The sequence below is a fragment of the Balaenoptera musculus genome, chromosome 1 (genome assembly GCF_009873245.2).
Source record: "Balaenoptera musculus isolate JJ_BM4_2016_0621 chromosome 1, mBalMus1.pri.v3, whole genome shotgun sequence".
NCBI classification, from domain to species: Eukaryota; Metazoa; Chordata; class Mammalia; order Artiodactyla; family Balaenopteridae; genus Balaenoptera; species Balaenoptera musculus.
This window is the reverse complement of record NC_045785.1, coordinates 25,360,104-25,386,065: the sequence shown is the minus strand read 5'-3', so window position 1 is coordinate 25,386,065 and position 25,962 is coordinate 25,360,104. Positions and strand designations below refer to the sequence as shown.

Genomic DNA, 25,962 nt, shown 5'->3' with positions numbered 1-25,962 from the left:
CTTTTACATCTGCCGCCTACAGGCTCCCTGGGAAAATAATCATAAGATGGCAGGATGTTGGTTAGGTTCTCGTCCTCCAGATCTGTGGCCACACATCTCAGCTGTTTTGTGACCTTGAAGCCCTCACTTCCCTCCTGTATGTCTTCATTTCCTGATTAACTTGCTCTCTATTGGCTCTTCCAGGAGTCTTGAGTTTTTGAGGAAATGCCACTGGCTCTAGGCCAGTCATGTGTCATTGGATATCAGGAATTGGGATCTCTTCCTTGGTCCTGTCATTCTGGGGCCAAGGCTGGCAAGTCTGATCAGTTTTCACCCTGGATTATGCAGACCTCTGGTGGTACACAGTGGGGGTCCTGAAACCGCAGGATAAAACACAATACTGCTTCCTGGAGTGTCAGTTTTATTCATGGCAATGTTAGGCAATATTTTCAATATTAAAGTGTAGTTATCCAGAGCACCTTCTCTGAGCCAGACTTATATGGAATCAAATCCCGGCTTTACCACTTACTGGGTGCACGACCTTAGGAAATTACTTAGCCTCTCTATGCCTCAGTTTCCTCAGTGTAAAGTGAGGATAGTATAGCTCACAGGTGTAGAGAACAAGCTAGTGGTTACCAGTGGGGAGAGGGAAGAGGAGAGTGGCAAGATAGGGGTAGGGGATTAAGAGGTACAAACTACTATGTATAAAATAAACAAGCTACAAGAATATATTGTACAGAACGGGGAATATAGCCAATATAAAGTTATAATAACTTTAAATGGAGTATAGTCTATAAAAATTTCGAACCACTATGCTGTACACCTGAAACTAATATTGTAAACCAACTATACCTCAATTGAAAAAAAACCAGTGAGGGTAGTATTAGTACCTATCTTATGAGATTATGGTGAAGATTAAGTTAGCCTGTGTACTTAGAACATACCCGGTGCCTGGGAAGTGCTATTTAAGTATCACCTGTTATTGTTATTAAAACATGGATATATTATGAAGTAACAAGGAAACTAACGTGAATTTAAGATTGGTGACTTTTGAAGAAATGTCACCTGAATCTCTGCCTCAGCTTCCCAGAGATTTGCTCTTTTGCCAGCAAGAATACTTACATCGAATTTTCACTACAAGAACCTACCAGAGAATCCAGATGTCTTCATGTTCTTTTAATTTCCTGGGCAATTCTCACTTCCATGTACATGTTAGTCTCCCCATCCAACCTTCCACATCTCAGGGACACTCACCCACCTGTTTTCTCATCCAGACATTTGTTCTCATCCATGTCTTATAATATTTGGTTATTACAAAGATAATATATGCAAGCTTGAGAAAATGCTGCATTTCTTTAGTTTTTCAAAAATGTATGGATTTTGGTATGTAATGTACTGGGTGGGGGTGGGGGCAATGAAGATAGAGAAAACAGCATGAGTAAAGGTCCAGAGGCAAGCTATGTTCCAGAAGAGTAAGTCATTTTGGCTTGGGAAAATGGAATATGGGGCTGGAAAAACAGGTTAAGTTCCTATCACTTGAGGATCTTGAATGCTACAGGCTACATAGAGTGAAGAGTTTGGATTTGATTTCACCTCTCTAATCCTGTTTCATCTGTAAAATTAGGGTAATTCTCATGTCATTGAATTGTTGTGAGGATTAATGACCTAGAGAAGCAAACATATGGCAGCGTTATCCTATATAGGAAATGGAATGGCTGTCATCAGGAGTTGGGGTCGAGGATTTTTCTTGGTATAGAGCAAACAATCCCATCCCTCAGGGCGGCCTGCAATTTAGTCTCGCTTGAGGTATTATTTTGTGCAATGCACAACTATGCCACCAGAGGGAGCTCGACACAAAGGAAGCACAGCTCCCAGCTCCACAGGAAAACTGGTGGGCAGGGCTAGGCAGGGGATGTGGAATTCTGGACCCAATCCAGAGCTTCTCGATGGTAGGGGTAGGGAATGGATCCAGGCGCCCCCTCTCTGGCCCTCTTTTGTTTCTTAGACCCATCCCAAGGAGAGGAGTGGGCATGCTGCTGCAAGCTAGAGTTCAGCAGCTATTCAGATTGAAGAGCTCTAGGATGGGGGGGGTAGAAGAGAGTGAGGGCCAGATCCAGTTTGGGGGCCTGAGTTTCTGTATCTTAATCAAAAAAGGCTTTCATCAACTCTACTCATAAGGGCCAAACTCCTTAGAACACCCTGGGCCAGGCCAGGTCGTCTAGCCAGGACTGGGAACTTCAGAAAAGGAGCTGGGGTTACAGCATGAGGAATGGGGGGCGGGGAGAATGGGAGGCAGTGCCATATCTGACTATGAGCCTTTAGAGTGGCATCTACATTGCCCTGGGACCCCAGCATGCAGGTCTATCAGAAAGGGCTGTGGGACCTAGCTTCTCCAATCATGACTTACTAACCAAACTTGTTTCATCGGATTTTTACAAAACCTCCTTTACCTTACCTTCCCCACTTACAGTGATTTAAACAGGGACTTTTCTGTTACAGATGTTAAAATCAAGGCCCAGAGATATTTAGCAATTAACCCAAGATCAAGTGGCACTCAAGGGTAGAGCTGGGCCTGGAAAGCAGTAAGAACGGCTCTGAGAGGCCCAGGAAAGGGATGGCAGGCAGACAGAGCAACAGCCTTCAGAATTGCTGCGGCAAGCGCTGGCTCTTGGCCAGACTTCAAACCCGCCCCTCAAGGGCCAGCTCTGCTTCTAGGCCCCAGGCTGCCGAGCCCCGCCTCCACACTCCCACCCCAGTCCCCTGAGAGTCCATCACCCTGGCAACAGCCAGAGAAAGGCCCAGCTAAAATATTTATGGCTCAAAACAGTCCAGAGGCTTTGGATGGGGGAGGGGGGAAAGGTGACGTCATCCCTTCTCCACTTGCAGGCGAGGTGACTGACTTGCAGGGCAGCTGGGTGGGTGGGCCAGGCCCACTAGGTCAGGGGTCTCAAAGGAAAATCCCTAGGGCTGCAAGTGGTAATGGGAGGAGGGAGTATGTGATAGACTTGACAGGTGACAGGGCTGGGTAAGAAACACAAGCCGGAAAAGAGGAGGAAGGACACCTAAGTATTGAGCAGTATTATGCATAGACTGTGTGTGAAGTATTTCACACACATTTCAGTTGCTTCTCAGATCCCATTCAGTGGATTGGGATGATTATCCTACTTTTACAGAGTAAACAGGCCCAGAAAAATACACATAAGTGAGGAGCTAGGATTTGAATCTAGATGTTTAGCTTTGGCCCTTGTGGACTTTGCTGTAATTCCATGGATCCCAAGTAGATATCCTGCATCTGGGGGTTGAAGGTAAGGCTGCCTAGAATCTAGCGCTGGCTTCTCAAATAGTGACCCAGGTTCTGCACCTCCATTTTTCCATGACCAGGATGCCATCTGATTCCCTAACTGCCCCCCACCCTAAATTCCTCTCCTGCCTGCTGGACTGAAGCAGGTCCTCAAATGCTAAAGAAACTGGCCACAAGATGAGGCGTAGGTGACTAAGAAGTCAGGGAAAATGAAGCCTCAGTGGCCAACTCTGGACTGAGAGTCTCAGTGCAAACACAGACTGACAAACTCATCTCAGTTTGCCTGGGACTTATCCTGGTTTTAGGACTGAAGTTCAATATCTCAGGAATCTTCTCAGTCATGTAAAACCTGGATGGTTTGTCACCCTAAATAAATCTCTCAAACACAATGCTTTACTGTTTCAAAGTACTTGTGGCTGTAAGAGGTACAAACAGGTCAAAAGCAGGGGCTATGGAGTCTGATAGCACCTTTCTTTAACCTTAGGCAAGTTATTTATCCTCTTTGAGCCTCTGTTTCCTCATCTGTAAAATGAGTATAGTGGATTGGAGGATTAAGTCAAATAGTACATATAAATGCTTGACACAGTGCCTGGTACAACTAAGCATTCAATAAATTATTAGCTATTATATATTTTAATCAATAATGAAGATAAAAATGGGCTTAGAGGTTAAACAACTTGCCCAAACAACAACTGATTTCAAGGTCCCTTTACTACTAAGAACAGAATCCAAAGCTCATTAGAATGCCTCAGGCACAGTCTGGATAGGTCTCTCCAAACTCAGCCCTTCCCCTGGTTCCCTTGTTAGGATAAATAACCAGGAGGCATTGAAGGAAGAGTGTAGTACTTGAGAGGTCCCTAACCTCTCTGGGTGCTCAGTGTAAAACCAGCCTATGGCATTGGCCACAGGAAACCAGAAGTCTAGGAAACGCTGACTTTCCAATCCTTTAAGAGAAAATGTTAGGATAAATGGCTAGCCCAATATAGCTGGATAGACAGTGGGAGTTAGACAGGGGACCTCCTTTGGCTCTCTCCCAAAGCTGATAAAAGCTACCGGAGTGGGACTCTTCATCACTTGACTGAACCTTTACTGAGCTCCTCAGTGCCAGATGTTTGCTGGGGAAGGGACATAGTCCAGAGGTGAAGTGGGAAAAGCCCTACCCTATCCTTCAGGAGATTTTTGGACGTTAGTAATCAACAATGAAGAGAAAAACAGGCTCCGAGGTTAAATAACTTGCCTAAAGTACCCGAACCTTCTCACTTGGCTTTCCTCAGCCTGTTACAGAGTTGGTGACCAGCCACTCTCTGGGAGCCCTCTGCAAGAGTTCAAGGCTGGCATCCACAACGCATGTGTGGCAGGTGGGAAACAGGAGGTGGTGGTAGGGTGTTCCAGCCAGTGCTGCTGGAGACTAAGGGGAAGCAGGCAAACTGGGAATGACACAGTAAGAGTTGCCAGTTTATTCACATCTAGGAGGCCATGCTGAGGATACTGTTAATCCCCTTCAATTCTTTGAAGTCCTGAGCAGGTTTAACTGTTGGCATCACAGCCCCCTGTAGCCCTAAGGACTCCATTCTGGGCCTAGGGACTCTTAGGGGATTCTGGGTGGCTTTCTGTGGGTAAATCAGACAGATCAAGAGGTGGGTGGGAAAAGACTGTTGATCTCCTCTCCTGGGTCTCTCTGTGCTCAGCAAATGCCCTCAGGCCAGCCTTGACACAGCAGGCGGTTCTCCTGGTTTCCGGGAGTCCTCTGATGCTGCAAAGACATAGGCAGAAAATTAAGAAGCGTGAAGTTGCTGTATCGGGGGCTTCCCAGCCTCCCATTTGGCTGGTTTGCCTCCCTCACAACCTCCCCACCCCACAGCACAACCCCCGTTGCTGCATTCAGGACAAGGTTTTTAGGTACACAGGTGGGTAGAAAACAGAAGTCCACAGCCTATGAGCTCTCTTTTTGCTATCAGTCAGGCAATGAAAATGGAGACTCACACCTCACACCTCCCATCCTTGGCCATGCCTGAGCTGAGTGATCCGGGGCAGAATCAACTAGATCTTCGGGGCCTTTAACTATACAAGCTTTGGGGCCTCCAGCTATATAAAGGGGAAAATCATCTCTGCTCTCTCAGAGATGTGAAAAAGATAACGATTAACAAAGAGCTTTAAATCTTTTGGAAGAAAGGGAATGGGGAACAGGAATCTTCTCGTAGCTATTATTAGTACCTCAATCCTAGGCTCAGGGGTCCACTTCTTCTGGCCTTATGAGGGGTTCTTCCTAGCCCCCAATTCTCAGCGTTATCCACAGGAGAGACACATCCTAAGCCTGGGGCACAGGTCAGAGCCCTAATCTTATGCCAACGCCTGTAGCTGTGCTCTTCATCTTAAAAAAAAAAATGCCCCAGTTTTTCAAGCCGGTAACTTGGGGGCCCTCATTAGTACGTCCCTCTTCTCCCACATCTAATCAATCATTCTATCTCTGAAGTTCTTGAATCCATTCATTTCTCCAGTGTAGGTCTTTCTCATGTCTTTCCTCATAGGTCCCCATAACCCATTCTCCACTCAGGAGCAAGTGAAGCTTAAAAAGCAGAAATCTAATTGCGTCACCCCTCACTACTGGAATTCAGTGGTCTTCAGTGATGACCACAGCGTAAGGCCCAGATTTCCACCTCACCTTAAACCTGCCTCAGTCCTACACTCTGCCTAGAATGTGTTTTCATGCCTTTCCCCAAACCATCTCCCAAACTCTCTGCTTAGTTAACTCTGCCTTTAGATGTCAGCTTAAACATCATTTCTTCAAGGAAAACCCCAGAGCTAGGTTACCTCCTGTTGTATACCCTCATAGCACCCGTTCCTTTCTTTCACAGCATGTATCACAACTGAGATGATTTATGCTATTTATGAGATTAATACGTTTAGTGTCTGTGTCCCCAAATACACTATAAGCTCCACGAGGTCAGGGACCAATTTTACCTTGTTCACTTGCCACTGACTCTCCATTGCCTAGCACATAGATGTTCCAATTTATAATAGTGAATGTATTTTAAAAAAAACGGAATGAAAGGGGTCATTCATACTGCTCTCTGGAGAGAAGCTTATGAAGAATCATATCAGAGCACAAGGTATTTCTATTTCTCAAAGGCAGATGCAGAGCTTGTTTCCTACATTCCAACCCTGGAAAGCCTGAGAGATGGGGAGCACCCAATTTTATACCTAAATCTGGGCCGTAAGTAGGAAGCACGAAGGCTGCAGGAGCCAGAGGAAAGTAGAGAAAAATTAGCTCTGTATCTAAACCCAAACTCTTCCATCTCAAATTCCTTATGTGCCTGGTGAAGAGACTGGCTATCCTGAGGTGGGCCAAGGTAGGCTCCCAAGGTTGACAAGGGAATAGCTAATTCAGGCATCTTAATGCAGTATTAAGAACGTAGACAGTCCCCAATTTTCCAGCAATGTGTTCTACTTCGGTGATTAATCTGGGCTGACAGCCTGGCTGTACCTCACTCTCTGCCTGGAAACACGTCAAACGCGCTGTCTTTCTTCAGGAGTCCCCACAACCTCTCCCAATCTGACCTGGAAATGACAAGGCCTCCTTGAAGCAAAAAGTTCCCTGGTCTAGTGGGGGGAAGCACTGTGACAGCTTGTGTACCTGTCTGAGAACTCCTACCTGCCCACTGCTGCCTGAGATGCAGCCAAAGACAACCAGCACAGCTTAGGCTAGGAGAGAGAAGTACACCTACTGCTGAGAAGCTGCTGGATTTGTAGTCAAGGCATGTCAAGAAACTAACCTCCAGCAGCACGGTTATGAAATTCAAATCCCTTTCAGATACAAGGCTCCCTCCTTTTGGAAGAGAGAGCTAGTGTTCTCTTCCACATCCTCAGCCCCAGAGCCATAACAGGCTATTGAGCAGAAGACCTCCAGCCTGGGGGTTAGAAAATTGATTTTTAGAGGTCAGTGAACATATCTGCTCATTACCTCAAACAAAAGGGTTTGGTCTACTGCTTGAATGCAGCCTCATTGGGAGCCCAGGGGAGCTATCAGGCCACAATAGGGCTAGGGTGCAGTGCCCACCAAACGTCTTTGCTCCCAAGGGCTTAGGCCAGGGAACAAAAGAATGCACAGTTAGGCAGTGCACTGTGCTCCCTCCCCTTCCCCCCAGCAGCTGCTGTCTCAGACAACTGTATGCAGCCTGTCTGCTCAAGGCTATTAAATATTCATCAGATACTTGCTAGCTTTAAACATGCAATGACAATTAATCCAGAGAGCAAGAGGTACATGAGGGTCCAGAGAGAGAGAAAAAGGGAGGGCAAAGAAGGATCCACTTCTTTTAACTTCAGGAATCTGGAAACCAAGCTAGGGGCACCACGCATCCTGTATATCAAAGCCGGGAACTACTTTCAGTGTAAGCTAATCTTCTGGTGGCCACTGTAGGTACAGAGGAAAGACCAGGAGGCAGCCAAGTAGTAGCAGAAAGACTAGGGTCTGAACTCTAGTTCTTGGACCCTGTGGTCATCCTAACCTGTGCATGTCAGTTTCCCAGGATAATCCTCACTTCACAGAGTTGTGAGAATTCCACGGGATGCTGCAATATGATACTCCCCGGAGAGTTAGTACAGAATTAAGAGCTAAAATGGAGGCAGAGACTTCATTCATTCAAGACTTAAAAGTGGTGAAGCAAAGCCTTGCTTAATAATTCCTTAAGAGTGAAGTTTCCATCAGTGGAGACTCACAGAGTTTTGCTCTCTAATTCATAGGGTGGGTGAAAGGGATAGGATACAGGATGATGCCCTCAACATATGGTGAAGGCCTAACATCCCACCCTCAAAGAGCCCAAATATCTGAGAGGAGAGAAGGTTATTCTTTCTGAAAAAGGTAAGAACCAAAAGGCTTTTAGGTAAGAGGGAGCAGAAGTCAGGCATGGGGAGGGGAGAACACCTCCTTTGCTCTCCCACAAAGGAGTGGTGCACTTTATGGAAGATGATTCCCTTCTGCTTCCCTTACTTCCCCAACTCGCCAGCACAAGGGCAAACACGAGTGTGTTCAAGTCACTCCCCTACTTAAGGCCTTAAAATAGCTCCCTAAGCTTTAGAATAGTGTCCAAATCCCTTGACTAAAATTTAGCTTTTCAAAATCGGCACTAACTTACTCTCCTAGCCTCTGTTTATAGCTAACATGTACTGACTGGGTGCTTATTACATGTCATGTTGAATGTTTTACATGCATTAATTCACCCAATCTTCACAACGTTATAAAATAAATGATATTATCCTCCAATTTTATAGACGATGAAACTGAGACTTGGAGGGGAAAACCCATCTAAGGTTCCAAAGCTAGTTACACTATGTAAAAATGTGTGTTAAACTGTGTAAAAGTGGGATAATAATAGCTACTTTACAGGTGGAGAAGATAGTGCATGGTACACAGTAAAGAATAAATGTTAGAATTGACAAAAACGCAATAGTAGCTAAGTAACCTTTTATCAGATTTTAACATTTCTGAAATCAGGACGCATGTTACACTTATATGAAAACAAACCACTGTGTCAGTTTAACTGGCAGTATTTTTTATTTCTTTGCAGTATTTAATGATGCATCTTATAATACATGGCCTCATTGTCAATGAAATATGGTGTTCATCTTATAGAAGCAGCATGCTTTCAGCATAAAGAATGGGCTTTGGTACACAAAAATGCTGATGTGGACCTCCTCCACAACTTGCAATGCAACTGTGGTAAATTACTTCACCTCTCCTAGTAACAGCTGGTTCATTTACAAAAACAGAGACACAGTAGACATTCAAATTAAATTTTCTTCTCCCTTAGCCAGGTAAAGCTGCCTATTTTCTCTACATCACTTTCTCCTTTTCCCTGGTGGCGCAGCTGTTGAGAATCCGCCTGCCAATGCAGGGGACAAGGGTTCGAGCCCTGGTCTGGGAAGATCCCACATGCCGCGGAGCAACTAGGCCCGTGAGCCACAACTGCTGAGCCTGCGCGTCTGGAGCTTGTGCTCCGCAACAAGAGAGCCCGCGATAGTGAAGAGGCCCGCGCACCGCGATGAAGAGTGGCCCCCGCTTGCCGCAACTGGAGAAGGCCCTCGCACAGAAACGAAGACCCAACACAGCCAAAAATAAATATAAATAAATAAATAAATAAATGAGGTCAAGACCAATTAATGGGAATAGACAGAAAAGTAATAAAATGAGGGAAAATTAAAATGACTACTTAATAGTAACTCTGCCAGCTAACAGCAGCCTGTATAGGCTAACACAAAGCACGAGAACATATCAAGAAAAAGGGAGCCCACATGCTGCCTTATGCATTCTAACTCAAATGATCTTTGGGCGACATACAGCCTCAGAGGTTCGAAGCCAGGGAGGGATTAGTTAAGCTTCAAATATCTGAGCAAAATATCCACCATCACTACCTTTATCCCCTTAGTTCACTTGGTTCGGAAGCACTCTGCACGTGTGTAGGCAAGAAGCCTTATGGGTCCTAACTCTCAGGCTGCTGTTCCTGAAACAAAACACAGTCTGAGTCTGCTTCATCCTTGGTGGCCAGAAAGCCCTAGCAGTTGCTGATGCATCTTCACCTACATTCTTAGCCTGGGACAGGAGGTGGGAAGTGGTGGGAGAGAAAGCAAGAGTGGACAAACCCTAAGGCTATCTGAATACTGTCATATCCCTAGGTAAGGAAGGGTGAGAGAGTTCCCTTAGCAGCAAGTGTCATCTATAAGAGTACCCTGGAAACCCTGGAGGGAGATGGGGGGAGGAGCAAGGGAGGCTGATGGTGGGGGAAGGGCATGTGGGGCCTCAGCCTCTGAGCCTCTGGAGAATTACATATGGCCAGGCATGGCAGCTAGAACAGCCTCATTTCCACTTTAGCAGCCTGCAGTATTACAGACATGATTTGGGGTCACCCATACCTGGGATCAAATCCTAGCCCCACCACTTACTAGCTCTTAATGATGCCAAAATAGTCCAATCAGCTATTATTTATTATTGAGTAGCTACTATATGCCAAAAATTATATTAATCACTTTAAGTAATACTTCAAAGGGGAATAGACCTATACCTCTATGGTCAATTGATTTCCAACCAGGATGCCAAGATCATTCAATGGGGAAAGAGCAGTCTTTTCAATAAATGGTGCTGAGACAACTGGATATCCACATGCAAACGAATATGAACCCCCTACCTCTCATTCCATATACAAAAATTAACGCAAAATGAATGGATCATAGACCTAAATGTAAGAATTAAAACTATAAAACTCTTGGAAGGAAAAAGGTATAAAATTTCAGGACCATGAATTAGACAATGGCTTCTTACCTACGACACCAAAAGCACAAGCAATGAAAGAAAATAACAGATAAATTGGACTTCATCAAAATGAAAAACTTCTGTGTTTCAAAGAAAATAAAAAGAGAACTCACAGAATAGGAGAAAATACTTGCAAATCTCATATATGATAAGGGTCCATCATCCAACTATATAATGAACTTACAATTCAATAATAAAAAGACAAATCGTCCAATTTAAAAATCGACAGAAGATTTAAATAAACATTTCTCTAAAGAAGATAAACAAAATGGTGGATAAGTACATGAAAAGATGCTCAACGACATTATTCGTCAGGGAAATGCAAATCAAAACCACAATGAGATACCAATTCACACCCAGCAGGATAGCTGTAATAAACAAAAAGAAAATAGCAAGTGTTGGTAAGGATGTGGAGAAATTAGAAACCTCACACATTGCTGGTAGGAATGGTGCAGTCTCTGTATAAAACAGATGGGCAGCTCCTCAAAAAGTTAAACAAAGAGTTACCATATGACCTAGCAATTCCTCTCCTAGGTATACATCCAAGAAATTGAAAACATATGTCCACACAAAAACCTGTACATGAATGTTCATAGGAGCATTATTCATATTAGCCAAAAAGTGGTAAATGGATAAATAAAATGTGGTATATACATATAATAAAATAGTATTTGACAATAAAAGGAAGTACTGACAACATGCTACAACATGGATGAGGCTTGAAAACGTTATGCTAAGTGAAAGAAACCAGTCATAAAAGATTATATGTTGTATAATTCCACTTTATGAAGTGTCCAGAATAGACAAGTTGATAGAGACAGAAAGTGGATTAATGGTTGCTTAGAGCTAGAAAGGATAAGCTGATTGTGGGGAAATGGCTTAATGGGCACGGGATTTCTTTTTTGGGGTGAGAAAGACGTTCTAAAATTGATTGTGTTGATGACTGTACAACTCTTGTATATACTGAAAACCACCGAAATGTACACTTTAAATGAGTGAATAGTTTGGTATATGAATTATATCTCAATAATCCTAATATGCCTTTTAATCTGTATTAACAGAAGCTAACCAGAAGCTGCAACTGGCAGGTGATGGGCAGAACTTGGCTTGCAGCATATGTTTTACAGGGACTGACACAAATCTAAGCAAACATTAAACAACCGGCAGTATATAAAATCTAAATTTCTAGTTTTTCTTGAAAATCAGATCTAACAAGTCTTAACAAATAACTTTTAGAGCTGGGAAAGAAACATGAGTGAAAATGATCTTCAAATACATGATAGGAATCCCTTCAGAAGTCCAAAATAGAATCAGTATAAGCTACTAGAGTGACTCATTCAAAATGAGGGAAAACTTCTAATACTTGGAGCTGTCTTAAATGAAATGGGCTGCTTTGGGAAGTAATATTGTTTCCTATCACTATATGAAGTACTGATATGTACTATAACATGCATGAACCTTGAAAACATTATGCAAAGTCAAAGAAGCCAATCACAAAAAGCACATATAATATGATTCCATTTATATGAAATGTCCAGAATAGGGAAATCCATAGAAACAGAAAGTAGCTTAGTGGGAGAGAGGGGAAATTAGGAGTGACTGCTAACACGTGTGAGATTCTTTTGGGGTAATGGAAATTTTCTGGAATTAAATAGTGATAATGCTCATACAGCACTGTGAATATTCTAATAACCACTGAACTGTGCATTTTAAAATGATTAAAATGGTAAATTTTATGTTATGTGAATTTTATCTCAATTAAAAAAGAAAAAGGTAGAGAGGACCAAATGAGATAGTTTTTTATTAACTGCTTAGGATATTATGATGCACATAGTGATACATGTTAGCTATTATTATCAACTCCATTTAATGATAAAGAAATGAGACACAGACCTGCTATATATAAAAAAAAAATAATAACTAAAATAAAATTCAAATCAAAAAAAGAAATAAGACACAGGGAATTCCCTGGTGGTCCAGTGGTTGGGACTCGGTGCTTTCACAGCCGTGGCCCAGGTTCAATCCCTGGTTGGGGAACTAGGATCCTGCAAGTCGTGTGACACAGCGAAAAAAAAAAAAATGTTCACTATGCTTAAGAAAAAAAAAAAAAGAAATGAGACAGGGGGTAAGGGTTTTTTTTTTGGTTGTTAAAACAAAGACAAGGGCTATGATGAGGCAGAGCCAGGACAGGTCCCCAGTCTTCCCTGGCTCTAAAACTTACAGATGTAATAAAGTTCACAGGTAGTGATAAAAAACACTGGAACTGAAACTGCATACCCAGAATAGGCAGACCACTGGCAGGCCTGGGTCTGCCAACAATGGAACCTGCCTTTCCAAGCACAAATTACAGGCCAAATGAAGAAAGAAGTTTCCCCAAAATTCTGCTCTTAAGACTACCTTAGGAAGAGTTGAGACTAAATTCTCTGCATTCAGGGACTTTCCCCTAAAATGTCCTAACCATTCATGTGACCAGTATCAAACTTAGGACTTCTGGATGCACAGAACCATGCTCAGTACACATGGCCCTCCTTAAAGCCTCCGTATCGCAGAGGCTCCTGGTTGAGAGGCGGGTTTGGAAGAAATGATCTCCAAGAAGGCAAATTTCACTGTCAAAGGACACAATATCTTTGGCCTACCTAGTTGGATCCTTTCTCCTCAGTGCCCTCATAACCCTAACAACTTACTCAGGGGCAGAGGAAAATTCAATAGGAAGGCTCACTCAGTTGTCAGAGCCCCCAGCTACCCAACCAGGGAGTTAAACTTTTTTAGGGAAAGAACACTAATATTTACTATGTATAGGGCACGGAATTGGTTGGCCTTTTATATATTTGAACTCCTTCAGTTTGCCAACCACTGTAAAGTGTACATTATCCCTGTCTTCCTTCTCAGGTGTGGAAATAAGTGATGTGTTTTAGGTCACCAAACAAAAGAGAGCTCATAGATTCAACTCCAGGTTTCTCAGGTTCCACGTCCTTTCTACTCCACCACAATGTCTCTAACCAGGGGTCTCTTCTGTGTGAGAAATACCCCTTTCTTAGATTGAAAGTGGTATAGTATGAGAGGTAAGATGTTAGGTTCTGGCAACACATAAACTTGGGCTTGATTACTACCCACACTAATTATGTGACCCTGGGAAGTCACTTACCCTCATTAAGTCTCAGTTACTTCTGTAAAATACGGTTATTACTGAATAACTGTCGTTTGGCTGCTCAGTATCTATTTCTCTTTCCTAATAACACCCTGACTTCCTTTTGAGGAATTAGTTTTTTCTTACTGCATACTGGTAAAGTATGGGCATGTGACTCAAGCTAATCCAGTCTGACACTTTGCCTCCCTAGAACTTGAACCTTGAAACCAAACATGGCTAAGAGTGTACTTATTCCAGCAGTAGTGTCCAAGGAGCTAATCCCAGCTTTAGAACCACTCCTGTGGTCTACCACTGCTGTCCCAGTTCGCTGTAGCCACTCTGGTTCCCAAGCCAGATTTTCTAGCCTTCACATTAAATCTGTGGACCCCTAATATCCTTCCAATAAATCCAATAAATGTAAATTCATTTACATGAGCCAGTCACTTTGTTGCTTATAACCAATGAACTCCAAATGAAACACCACCTTATCAGGTTATTGACAAAATATAGTGGGAGTCAAAAGATGTAAGCTGACAGTCTGGTCATTACAAGTAAATTCAACATGGACTGTAAACCAATGTAAAAGCATGGTCATGTTGTAAATATGGTACAAATTACATACAAGCAAGATTTGCCCACTGATTACCTCCCAGGCTACCACCTGGCAAAACTGTTTTAGTTAGGATAAAAGTCCAATATCCTTAATAGAAAGCCACCTTAACATACCTGACATGGGTCTTCACTACCCATTCTACTCCAAGAAATGCCTCAGGAGTTTTCAATCACCTGAAAATGGAGAAGTAAAAGATAAGTCTTTTAAAGAGGAAGTTCTAAAGACATACAAAATAAAAGATAGAGATCCTGCATGCAGTTTACACATTACAGGAGAGAAACATGCAACTTTAAAGAAATTTTAACTAACGTTTCATTGTGAATATCAATACGGGGACCTATAGGGGCTTCCACATCCTTGTACATTTTAAAATAGCTGAGCAGAAAGCTTTACTTTGGGGAGCAGCAGGTCTAAACTACAGTCATTGAAATTTTACAATGTGTCATTTAAGATGTCAGACTTTGTGCCCAGGTTACATTACAGTTCACTTGTGATGGGCAGGATTATTAAGAGTTATGGCTAATTTATGCGGCAGCATATGGTTTTTCTTTTTACAGCTATTTTTATTAAACAAGTTTTGCAAAGTTTTAACATTAAAATTAACAGCTAAAGAATTGTTTATGCAAGTTGCTGTCACAGTTTATGTAAAAGAGAAATATGTGCTATTAAAATCAGACATTTAGGTTACCTTTGGTTTTTTGCGATGCATGTTAGCTTTACACATCCTGATTCTCTTGCGATAATTTTCCTTTAAAAAGGGGGGTATAGAGTGATCTCTTTTCATCAAAACAAGACATAATGCCCTGAAAGCTGACTTCAAACCATGGTTGAAAATTCAGTTATTTACACTTTATCACAATCTACAAATACATTTTTTTGTTGGTGTGTTTTAAAAAGAAAAAAAAATGTCCATCATGCACTGCTGCAGGCAGCTTGGCACTTCATACAAGAGGATTTTTCACCCCCGAGCAGTTTAGGTGGCTCCCTTAGGGAAGGCATGAAGAACCCCTGAGAATTAATGTAGAGGAGTGGAAACAGGGTCAAACCAATTCCATCATTTCCTCCTTGGTCTCTCAGGAGGGAGGGTTCAGAGCCAGGCTATCATGCCAGATCCTGCCCCAGCCCAGTTGATTTTATTAACAGCATTTCTGGGATTGGAAGGGAAAACCCCTTAAGGGCAACCCAGGGTTTGCTGAATTGTCATTATCTAAAGGCAAGTGCTATCCCTTTCCAAGCTCACAGAGATTATTTGGTGTCACTCTTAGGGCCACCTACGGGCTCTACAGAAGGTGCAAAACTAGGATGGCTGGAAACTTTAAGTACTGAGGCCTATGTATGGAAACCAATCCAAGTTTCAACTTAGTTGGATTTTTCTCTCCAAAAAATTAGAGCTTGTGATAAGGATTGGGTAAAACTGCTTTCAACAACTTCCAGGGGGTGAAAAAGCTTGGTTATTTTTAACTAAAACTTAACAACTCATAAACTTTTTTTTGGTAAACTTAAAATAAAATCCCCCCCCACCACTTTTAAGAATGTCTCCAACTTTTAACAAGCCCATTAACTTTAGAGTTAATTTAAGTTTATTTGAAAGAGAAAACTATTTTATTGTCCACCCAAAAAAATGACAATTCATCACATTTACTTTGATTAAAAAAGGACTAAACTTTATTGACAAACTGCTGCAGACATTTTGACATAAGTTTAAGCTACCTATTTAGGCAGACTTACACATGTAGCATTTAATCTTCCAAGAACAAAATGGGAGGACGGTACAAATCCAATTAGGACTTTAACTTATGTACAAAGTGGATTTTGATTCCTTTTTCATTCAGCTGCAGTGTCCCTTTTTATATCATGCTAGTGTTGAGACATACTTGACTAACTACCTTGGTAACAGTTCAATATTGACAACCGTCAACTTAAGAAAATCATCAGCTTTTGGCCCCAGTGTCCAAGTGAGCTTTTCATGGAGTGCAGAATCTCAGATGGACAAAACACTTTGCTTTTTAAAATACTGAAATGTTAATTATTAGTACTATTACTGAAAGGTTGTTCGTGACTAAAAAGCTCTGCATCAAATTCAAGTGGCCAGCCCCTCTCCCCAAATCAACCTCTTCGAAACCTACTTCCCACTAAGTATCTCTCAACACTGTATGTCTGGGGCTAGATTTCAAAACCCACATAATGAAAAAGTCAGTTTTACGAACCTAATTTTGTTGTTGTTGTTTTTAAATCAATTAACGTTAAAAATTGCATCAACTATTTAATTCATGAGGATCTTTCGTATTAAAATTTAACCTTAAGATTCAACCGCCATGTGCTTTTAAAGGAAACGTTTTTAGAGACGTCTGAGCTCACTTTTACATGGTGGCACCTACTGCCGTTAACGTTTGTGATTTTAAATCTTAAACAGCCCTGAATTTTGAAATGTAGCCTAGTTTGGGATTCTGCAACTACAACTTTACGGGATGCCTCAAGTCAAAACTAAGAGAAAGTTAACAAGCCTTAACTTCAGAACCTTTAAGCAAGCAATGTCACTTTTGAAACTAACAGGTTTGTGGTTTTTTTTTTTTTACTCAACTTCTGTTTTATTAGAAAAGGTACATTTCTGTTTATATTTAAACAACAAAGAAAAAAAGCATCTACACACTTAAAAAATTAATTCGATATTCCTAAATCTATTTTAACTCATTTTAAAATACTACATACAGAAGCCAGAATGCAGAGTTAAGAATGGAGTAAGGTGGGGGAGAAGAAGGGGACCACGAAGAAAAACACTTAGACAATTACTTGTCTGTTGTGGGTAAAGCAACAGGAATCCTGGGAGATACAAGAAATCAGTAACAACTTTGCTCATAACTGATATTTTCCCCTCATGTTTGTTTTTAATAACGTCCATATGGGTGCTCTCTGTATGCTCCCTTCACCGGCCTAGCTGGAGGGGCCTTCAGCGATGGCCTGGTCCCATTCCAGTCATCTTGGCCTGTGGGGAAAAAGCAAGAACAGTTTATAACCCATGTGCCAATGGCATTTCCAGATAGGCAGGCGTAGGTCACCTGGTAAAGATCACCAAAAACACTGCTTTGCTTCCAATGTCTTGCCACCTCCTGGGTGGTCCTTACTTTTATACTCTGCTTGGCCCTCCTGAGCAGCTTAGGCAATTTTCCAACTGTAGGACAATTTTGAGTGGACGGACAGAGGAAACAGTTCAGGAAGGACTTGGAGTGACATCCAGGAAAGCAGCTGACCATAGGCAACATAATCTATACTCCAGCCCCCAAACCTGAATAAACCCAACACCTTGCTTGGGACAATGAGGAAATCGACCTCAGTGGATCTGCAATGCTCTTTCCTGTTTCCAAAGCAATTTGGCACAGAGCCACAGGTAAGGTGACAATTTCTGGAAGTCTTTCAGATTGGAAGCAGCAGGTAGCTCCCTTTCCATGCAACAGCAAGTCTGATTTCCCCGTGGAGAAATGTCCTCTGGCTCCCTGGGAAGAGCAAGCAATGGCCACGTTTCAAGAGCCCTCCACCAGCAGAGCTGGTCCACTGCTCTGGCAGTGGGAAGTACAATCAAATGTGTTAACAGCACTCATTAGGAGAATTCATTATCTCCTTTTTTGTGCCAGTAGTCCAGAGAAGCCAGACAGCATGACTGACATCCTCAAATGGTTTTCCTTTGTGACAGGGAAAAGCCTATAGGAGAGATGATCACTTACTAGAGCTGATCTCTTATGAACACGAATTGTGTTTATAAGCTTATTCTTCTCACTCACCCCCAGATGTTACCCAGGCCTGTTATTTCTCTAGCTGCTTGCATTCACAAACATCTGCTTCCATCACTACAGGTCTACAACTCCTTTATGGATGTTGCACAAAGTCCTACGCTATCTAAGCCTGTTTATACCTTTAGTAAAACAGATATGTCCATCATTTTCCAAGTGGCTTCTGGGTACCAACAAGACAGTTTATTTTTCTAACTCTGCTTATAAAGGCAGAAATCAGAACAGATTAACGGTGGCAACATCATACCAGGAGAACAAGGAGCAGCCTGCCTATTTTAGTGCAGTCTTTTCTCCAGCAAAACAGAAATGTAATTTAGTCAAACACATACAGAGGCCCCATTGTGCTGCCTCACCGATGAAGGGAAATACCCTGGAGCAATCATACCACCCTTCTAAATACTGGCATATGAGCAGAGAGCAGTGCAGTGTTACGGATGGCAGCTGTCCAGTACCATTTAGCTAGAACTGGTAAAAAACTGTTTCCCTGGGCAAGCAGCTGACTGGTTACTACATACTGTGCTGAGGAGTTGAGGAGTTTGTCTGTGGGAACCCTAAGAGGCTCTCTCTTTTCAGTTAGGGGTAAGGGAGACTGTCAACTAGTAACTTAAATGGTCAACTGCTGACCCCCTTGCCAAAGTCTCTGGACTTCCCTTGGGTATGCCGGAAACACCTCACATTTAAAAGGCTGCTCTCTCTGCATCTACTGCCACATGGTACTCCCTCTGGGACCCATTAATACGGGGCCATGACTGGCTCTTGAGGATACTCTTGAGCAATGTGTTTTCAACCAAGCCTCAGGAAAGGCAGTTTGGTCCTGCTGCCATTCCAGCATCTATAGCTCTCTTAGGATTATAGGACTGAACTGAGATGTCTCCAAGACAGTAAGGAGCTTGGTGCCAGTACTGCCCTGAATTGGCTTCAGCCCCCAGTTTCTAATCTAACGGGCACTGTTCTTGTCCCCAACCTGCTCTTGCTGTTTAGGTTTCTTTCAGCTAGCATTTCCTCTACACTGAGATTCTTTATGATGAGATCCAAAATTGTTTTTAAGAATGAGGTGGGGCAGAAGAATTGGATATGATTAAATTCTTATTATCCACCACTGTGGCCTAGGTATCAGCAGCAAAGGCCCAGCAACATAACCCAGGCCTAGCCATCTCCCAGCCTAAAGTAGAAAAAGAATCAACATCAGCTGAAAAGCCTGCTGCTCCAACCAGGCCAACCTAGACCTGAGCCCTAGTTTAGGACATCTGCTTAGCCGTCCAAGAGTAATAGCACACCTATCTCATTTCAGTAAGTCCTTCTTTCTACCGCACACCACACAATTTAAGAGCACGACTCCTACTGCCACATCTATCAACATGTTGGCCTTCTATTACAGATTTCTCCTTAGATGCATGACTGATCCCCAATAATCTGGTCACCAGCATTCTCCAGTGCACTTACTTGCACATTTTGTCCCACCAAAGAAATAAAGACATACCATATGCTTCATAAGAATCTTGAACCTCCCCATGTCCATAGTCATAATATTCTGAGTCCCTGAAAGCCAAAGACAGAGTGTTAGAGCTATATAGTAACCATGTTTCAGTTTTACCTTTCTCCCAAATATTTCCATATTTCAGTCATTTTACTGTGGGTATAAAACAAAAAGATGCTCATTTTACCCCATCTCCAAACCACAAAATATTTCCAAAGCATGTATACACTAGGTACTCATTTAAAAACTGTGACAACTATAGCAAAGAAAAATGAATAGCAACAATTTAAAGTGAAAAAGCTCAATCTTAACCAGTGTACACACACATGTATTCACAGGGCTAACTGGAAGAGATTAAAGAAACATGAAAAGAACTGTTCTGTCCCCATTATAGAATTATGAGAGACCTTTTCAATCACAGTTAAGATACATATATACACATACACAAAAAATGTTTTTTAAAAAAAGAGCAGAAAAGAACCTGAGTTACAATAGTGGGATTCTAGTATCCTTTTAAACTTTATGCAACTTGAATGTGGCTGTGACATTTTTTAATAATAAATCAAACTAATTTTAAGGCCTTTTCCCTTTGTTTCCATGTAGTCACAGCTCAGGAATTTTTCATCTGCTAACCCCAGATTCTACACTATAATTTAAGATTCACAGTTATCCAAATTTGCAGATCCAAGTGTGTGCCTTACAGATGTCAAAAGCAGAGAAGACACCCTGAAGAGAGGTGAGCCACCCTGCTCCTTAGATTTGTGCTGCCTAAATCTCTCAGTTCCTCCAACTCCCTCTTATCCATCCCGAGGACATGAAACAGCACTTCTACTGCCTGACTCACCCTTGGCTTTGGCTGTAATAGCCTTCGTAGCCTTCATAACTCTGTTCTGCATATGTATCATCATATCCCTAGAACAAATAAAATGAAACAGAAAGTCAGAATCACAGAAAGTAGGTAAGGTAATTATATCCCATGGGAGTATGGCGGGCTTCTGGATTAACAAAACATGGAATTTCCCTCCAAAATGTTAACAACTGTTGTGGAATAGTCAAGAAAGAAAGGATTAAAGAAAAAAAAAAAAGAAACAAAACAATCAACCAAATTTATAAAACCCTTCCAGTGTGGGCAGGAAATAAGGTACAAGGTTGAACTTCAGCATTATCAGCAGTAGTAGTGTGAGTTCCTTTAGTAACACACTAAACATCAAGGGACAGCTTATTTCCTGTTTAATCTACATACATACAGTAAACCATGCTTAAAAATGGAAAACTCTTCTCATAGTTTAACATTCACTGCAAGAGAAGAGGGCAGATTCCATATCTTACAGGCAGTCCCTGCCACCTACATCAAGGGCCAAGGCCCTGTCATTCAACTTCCTTTGGCAACCTGTTAGGTATTAGGAAATGGCATTGTCCGAATGTCTTACATATTCTTCATAAGTTTCTGGTGCAGGTGGTGGAGGCAAAGGTATTCTCTGGATGCCTGCTGTCCGTGCTCTTGGTGCTGGAGCACCCCTCACAGTAGGTGGGGGTGGCACTCCTCGAGTCACAGTGGCACCTCTGGTGATGGCTCCTCTCACTGGTGTACCACGCACTAAAGCCCCCCGAGGTGGTCCAACACCACGGCCCCTGCAAAAAAGAAAGTTTATTTCAAATGGAGATTTTTATAAATAGGCTACGTTCATGTTCAGATTTGTTTGCAAATTCTGGAGCTAGATAGGAGATTTTACAATGCCTTAAATAGACTATTATCAAAACACAGAGGAATGGGGAGTTCCCTGGTGGTCCAGTGCTTAGGACTTGGCGATTTCACTGCCGTGGCAAGGGTTCAATCCCTGGTCAGGGAACTAAGATCCCACAAGCCACGCAGCGCAGCCAAAACAAAACAACACAGATGAATGTGTAGGTGGGTAAAGGACCCATATTGGAAGGCTCCCCAGGTCCCATGGTGGACCTGTTAATGTCTCATTAGTGGAGCGTCTGCCTTGGAGAGTCTGAACAGTCCATAAAGGTCAATCACCAAAGGTAAAATTCTAAAGTCAAAGACCATTTAAAAATGCTAAAACGGTCCAAAAGTTAAAAAAGCTTTTTTAAAAAGCTTTAGTCCTGAAGTCCTAAAGCTTCAGGACTGCTGTACCTGACTATGGTCAAAGTGACCAAGATCTAGAACTCCACTCTTTTTTTTTTTTTTTTGGCTGTGCCATGCAGCTTGCAGGATCTCAGTTTCCTGACCAAGTATTGAACCCGGACCACAGCACTGAAAGCGCCGAATCCTAACCACTAGACCACCAAGGAACTCCCTAGAACTCCACTCCTGATGCAACATACAAATCCTGAGACCCCTTCTAAGCTGGAGATACGAGCACCAGTAAAACAGAGATGGTACCAGCAGTCAAATTCACATCCCATTTCTAGTTGTCTCCATTATTTATACCTGGGAACAGGTGGAGGAGGAGGTGCAGCTCCCCGGCCTCTCACTGGCACCCCACGTCCACGAGAGGGCTCTGGTACTCCATTCAAGTAGGAGAGCTCTAGGAACTGCTCCTGGCAGATATCATCCATCATATCCTGTGGATAAAAGATAATGAGTGTTATTCTCTACCTTCTGCTGAGAAGGCATCTAGCCCATAGGAGCCTTGGATGCTAAGAACAACTTTGAAAGTCCAGATGAAGTCTCAGGTCATTCATTCTCTGAAGTCAAATGGCACTCTACCTGTCACCTCTTTGAGGAAAGTCTTGACGGTAGACCCCTCATTATTCAGATGAAGTTCTTCATGATGTGGTCCCTGCCTAGCTCTCCAGATCACTTCCATCCTCTCTCCATGTATAACTTCCTTTCAAGCCATGCTGAACAACTTGCAGTTCAGAACATGGCATACACTTACACATCCATTCTTGCAAATAGTTTCCTCTTTCTAGAATAATAAAAGCCGCTACCATTAATGAAGTTCTATGGCTGGGTACCATATAATAAGCTTTACATAGGATTTTCAGTTTAATCTTCAAATTAACCCTGAAGTAGGCAGATCTTCCCATTTTACATCTGGGAAAACAGATTCGGGAAGTATAAAGCAATCAATCTAAGGACATAGAGCTAGTTAAGTGGCAGATTCTACATGTAAATTCAGAATTACCTGTCTCCAAAATCTAGGCTTTGAATCATCAGACTATATTATTGCCTTTTTTTGTCCACCTGAGGGACTCTCTTACAAGATTTAATCTAAAATATTACCTCACTTCTTTTGAAAAACTTTCTCTTGATGCCAACCCTTCACTCCCTCCTCTTTTCCCACAGCACCATGTAATTTTCTCTAAGCACTTACCACATCATTTTAGAATTGTTTGTATGTCTTTCTCACTAGGTTGTGAGCTCTTCAAGAGCCATTTTTGTAACTTCAGACCCAAGCACAGTATTAGGCACCTACCAGATACTTAACAAATGTTTGGGATGAACAAGGAACCTGAGGCTCAGAAAAGTGATATAATAACTTGTCCAAGATGATGCAGATAAAGCTCCCAGTCCAGTGCTCTTCCTACTGTACCAGGTTCTAAGGGGAAAACGGAGGGCTCTGGTCATGGACGCAAAAATAGGCTCACTTTTTTTCTTCACGGGGAAGAACTGAGCCAAATGCCATTTGCAAATCTTTTCACGTATTTCCTGATGAGAATCATTCAGTCTTAATACTTCATGCATTTTTATATATCCCAGGTGTATACAGCTTCTAGAAGATTCTAGTCACCACAGAGATGCCCCCCCACTCAACTCTTCACCTCCTCCTACCGTACACATTTCTGCTGCTTGAGACTCACACTGGAGAATCAAGTGACCAATGATGGGCCATTTGCTCATATTCCTCTAACTGCCACAGCAACACTGAGGAAACCCAGATCTCCCTGGCAGGCTTCTCTTTTGAAGATCCACTTACATGGAAGCCTTGTAAACCTAGCCCTTTTGAGAAATATGCTGAGACTAATGATAAAGAGGAGATGGGCATTCCCCTGCAGTCCTTCAGGAAACGGATGGCTCAGGATGCTTCAACATATACCTCAAAGAGTAAAAAGCATATCCTCAAGGGAAAATTTACGAGCTCTGAGTTTTTCCTAGGATATTTTAAATTGGCTGTTTCATGTTGAACACTCTAATGATGACGAGATACTTAGAAGCAAAGCAGCTGCTGAGACATTTGAGACAGTGTTGGAATCCTTGGAGCTCAGCATTACAGGTACACACACCCTATAAATTTTTGCTCTACCAATTCTCACATGCTCTGATACAGTTCCAACTCCCTCATTTTACATATACAAGAAAACCAAGAACTATATATCACCTCCTCTCAGTGATGAAACTATGATGCTTACTCAATTCTACCTGAATAGTACTCCAAATGCTTCTTAAGGTTCCAGATTCATACTTGGTTATTAAATATTCAACAGTAAGTAGTTTTCAGAGTAACTCTGAAAACTAACAGGTCTTACCAAATGGCAAAAATTCATCATTTTCTACTTACTCAAAGAATGAAATCTCTGACCAGGTAATAATAAGCAACACAGGTAACCTGGTTTGTCCCAATTCTTCCAGGGCCTTAGTTACATTCTGAAAGGAGCTGTACACCAATCTGTCTAATATCATCAACAGTTAAGCCTACAACCATCATGCCTCTTTCAAATCAACTCTACTTGAGTAAACTCCTCCAGGAGAGAAAGCCCTGAATGCACTCAGGTCGGAATTCAATCCATTAACACTGGAGGCTAGAGGCTTCTTGCTGTTATCATCTAGACTCTCTAGAGTCTAGAATAAAACCCCCCTAAGTGCAGGGGATTATGACCACCTTAGTCATTTTCCTATCATAACCTTCTGGTTCCACTCTAGCACCAAAATACACAATTTAGTGAAGACCTCGTTAAATCTCTGTTAACCAGATGTTAAAATGCCAGACACACTGTGGATCCAAAATATTGACAAAAGATACTGGTATACAACTAAAACCACATTAGACATGGAGTGGGAGAGTGGCCGTGGGGCACACTAGTTTGAAAACCAGATACAAATAATGGACAACCTCAGAAAAATGAACATAAATGCAGAATTTGGTATATAATTTCAGGTTATGCAGAGACCCTGGATAAGAAACCCTGCCTTAGCAATAAGCACAAGATCCCAGTTTTCTCTTGCTCAAAAGATACAGGATATAGATTTCCTTACTGGTACTAGAAACTTCTTGACTTCCTCCATAGCATGGGCCATAAGAGCATAAGCCTCACACGGGGGTCCAAAGACTTCAATGAAGACGTGCAGATCCATATTCAAGTGGGCATATTTGGGGTCTCCACCTTTGCGCAGCTCTTCCTCCTGGGGAAAGATGCACAAAAACATCGCATCACTTGGACTAGGGAGAAAATGACACCTTTACCTCTAGGCCAAAGAGACACTGAGAAATGACCCCAACACCTAAAAAAATAGAAAAGTGTAAGAAAAAAGCAAAACAAATTCTGGAGAATAATAATTTACACAGTCTGCTAAACCTGCAATTAGTCTGCTGCTCTACTGTTTTGAATCATTGGTGTATTCATTGGAGCTCTTATTAGAAGGTATACAAGAGACAAACTTATTTCCAGCTTCCATTCAGATAACAGCTGTTTGCCAAGCATTCATCCATTCATTCATTTATTGCCAAGCATTTGCTTTTAAATCCCAGGTAGAGCTCTTAATCACCAGCTCTTCTTATCTGCTTATATGGTCTGGGAAGTTCTAGGGAAGGAAAAAAGTCAGGACAGAGAGAAGAAAATCTCATGTAAATCTCATTAGCTAGAATAACATACTTCAGCCCTAACTGTATTCATCTAGTGAGAAATGTGAGTGGACAAAAGAGGGTCTGAGAAAACATGTTTGTCAATTAGGCTGCATAAAAGGAGGCCTGAAAGAGTAAGTTCTTAGGCTGTGGCAGGTATGTCTCATCTAAAAAGCTGACCCTAGAAGGCTAAGACTATTCTGTTTCAGTGGTAAGTTTCTCCACACTTACAAAGAGCATGAAGAGTATGGGGCTATGGCATGGAAAAAAAAAAAAAAGCATTAGGTTCTGTTGTCAGGATTACTCATGGTTCCTTTTGTAATATCTTCTTTTTGAGGGCCTCACATTCCAGCTGGCTATGAAACAAACCAGCCAACTAATCCTCTGACTCACTTGCACTCACAACACTAGTGCTCTCACTTTTCCACATTACTGGAAAGGGAATGTGCTGTTCACATTTTAGTGTCTTTAGTCTCAGTAAGTTTCAGTACATCCAGCTCCCCTTCCAAGTTTTCATAGATAAGCTTACTAATGCCAAAGTTGCTACTGCTGTTTCCATTACTATGCAGTCAAAGTCAGAAAGAA

At 42.1% G+C, this 25,962-nt stretch overlaps 1 protein-coding gene across 2 annotated transcripts in view; it reads right to left on the bottom strand.

Moving 5' to 3' along the window:
- Positions 1-4,722: 4,722 nt before the first annotated feature.
- Positions 4,723-25,962, bottom strand: part of KHDRBS1 (KH RNA binding domain containing, signal transduction associated 1) — a 35,751-nt gene continuing 14,511 nt past the window's right edge. The window contains exons 4-11 of one of the 2 annotated variants that reach the window (XR_005019452.1): positions 24,792-24,938; positions 22,023-22,156; positions 21,016-21,217; positions 20,430-20,497; positions 19,589-19,647; positions 17,114-17,306; positions 14,437-14,496; positions 4,723-5,033 (exon numbers count right to left, since the gene is read on the bottom strand). Coding sequence is in view for 1 of the 2 variants with exons in the window: in XM_036848735.1 (XP_036704630.1) it covers positions 17,209-17,306; positions 19,589-19,647; positions 20,430-20,497; positions 21,016-21,217; positions 22,023-22,156; positions 24,792-24,938 (708 nt within the window). In the remaining variant the exon portion in view is untranslated. Of the gene's footprint in view, positions 5,034-14,436; positions 14,497-15,960; positions 17,307-19,588; positions 19,648-20,429; positions 20,498-21,015; positions 21,218-22,022; positions 22,157-24,791; positions 24,939-25,962 lie in introns of those variants that run through there. The other variant, XM_036848735.1, reaches the window with a different exon arrangement.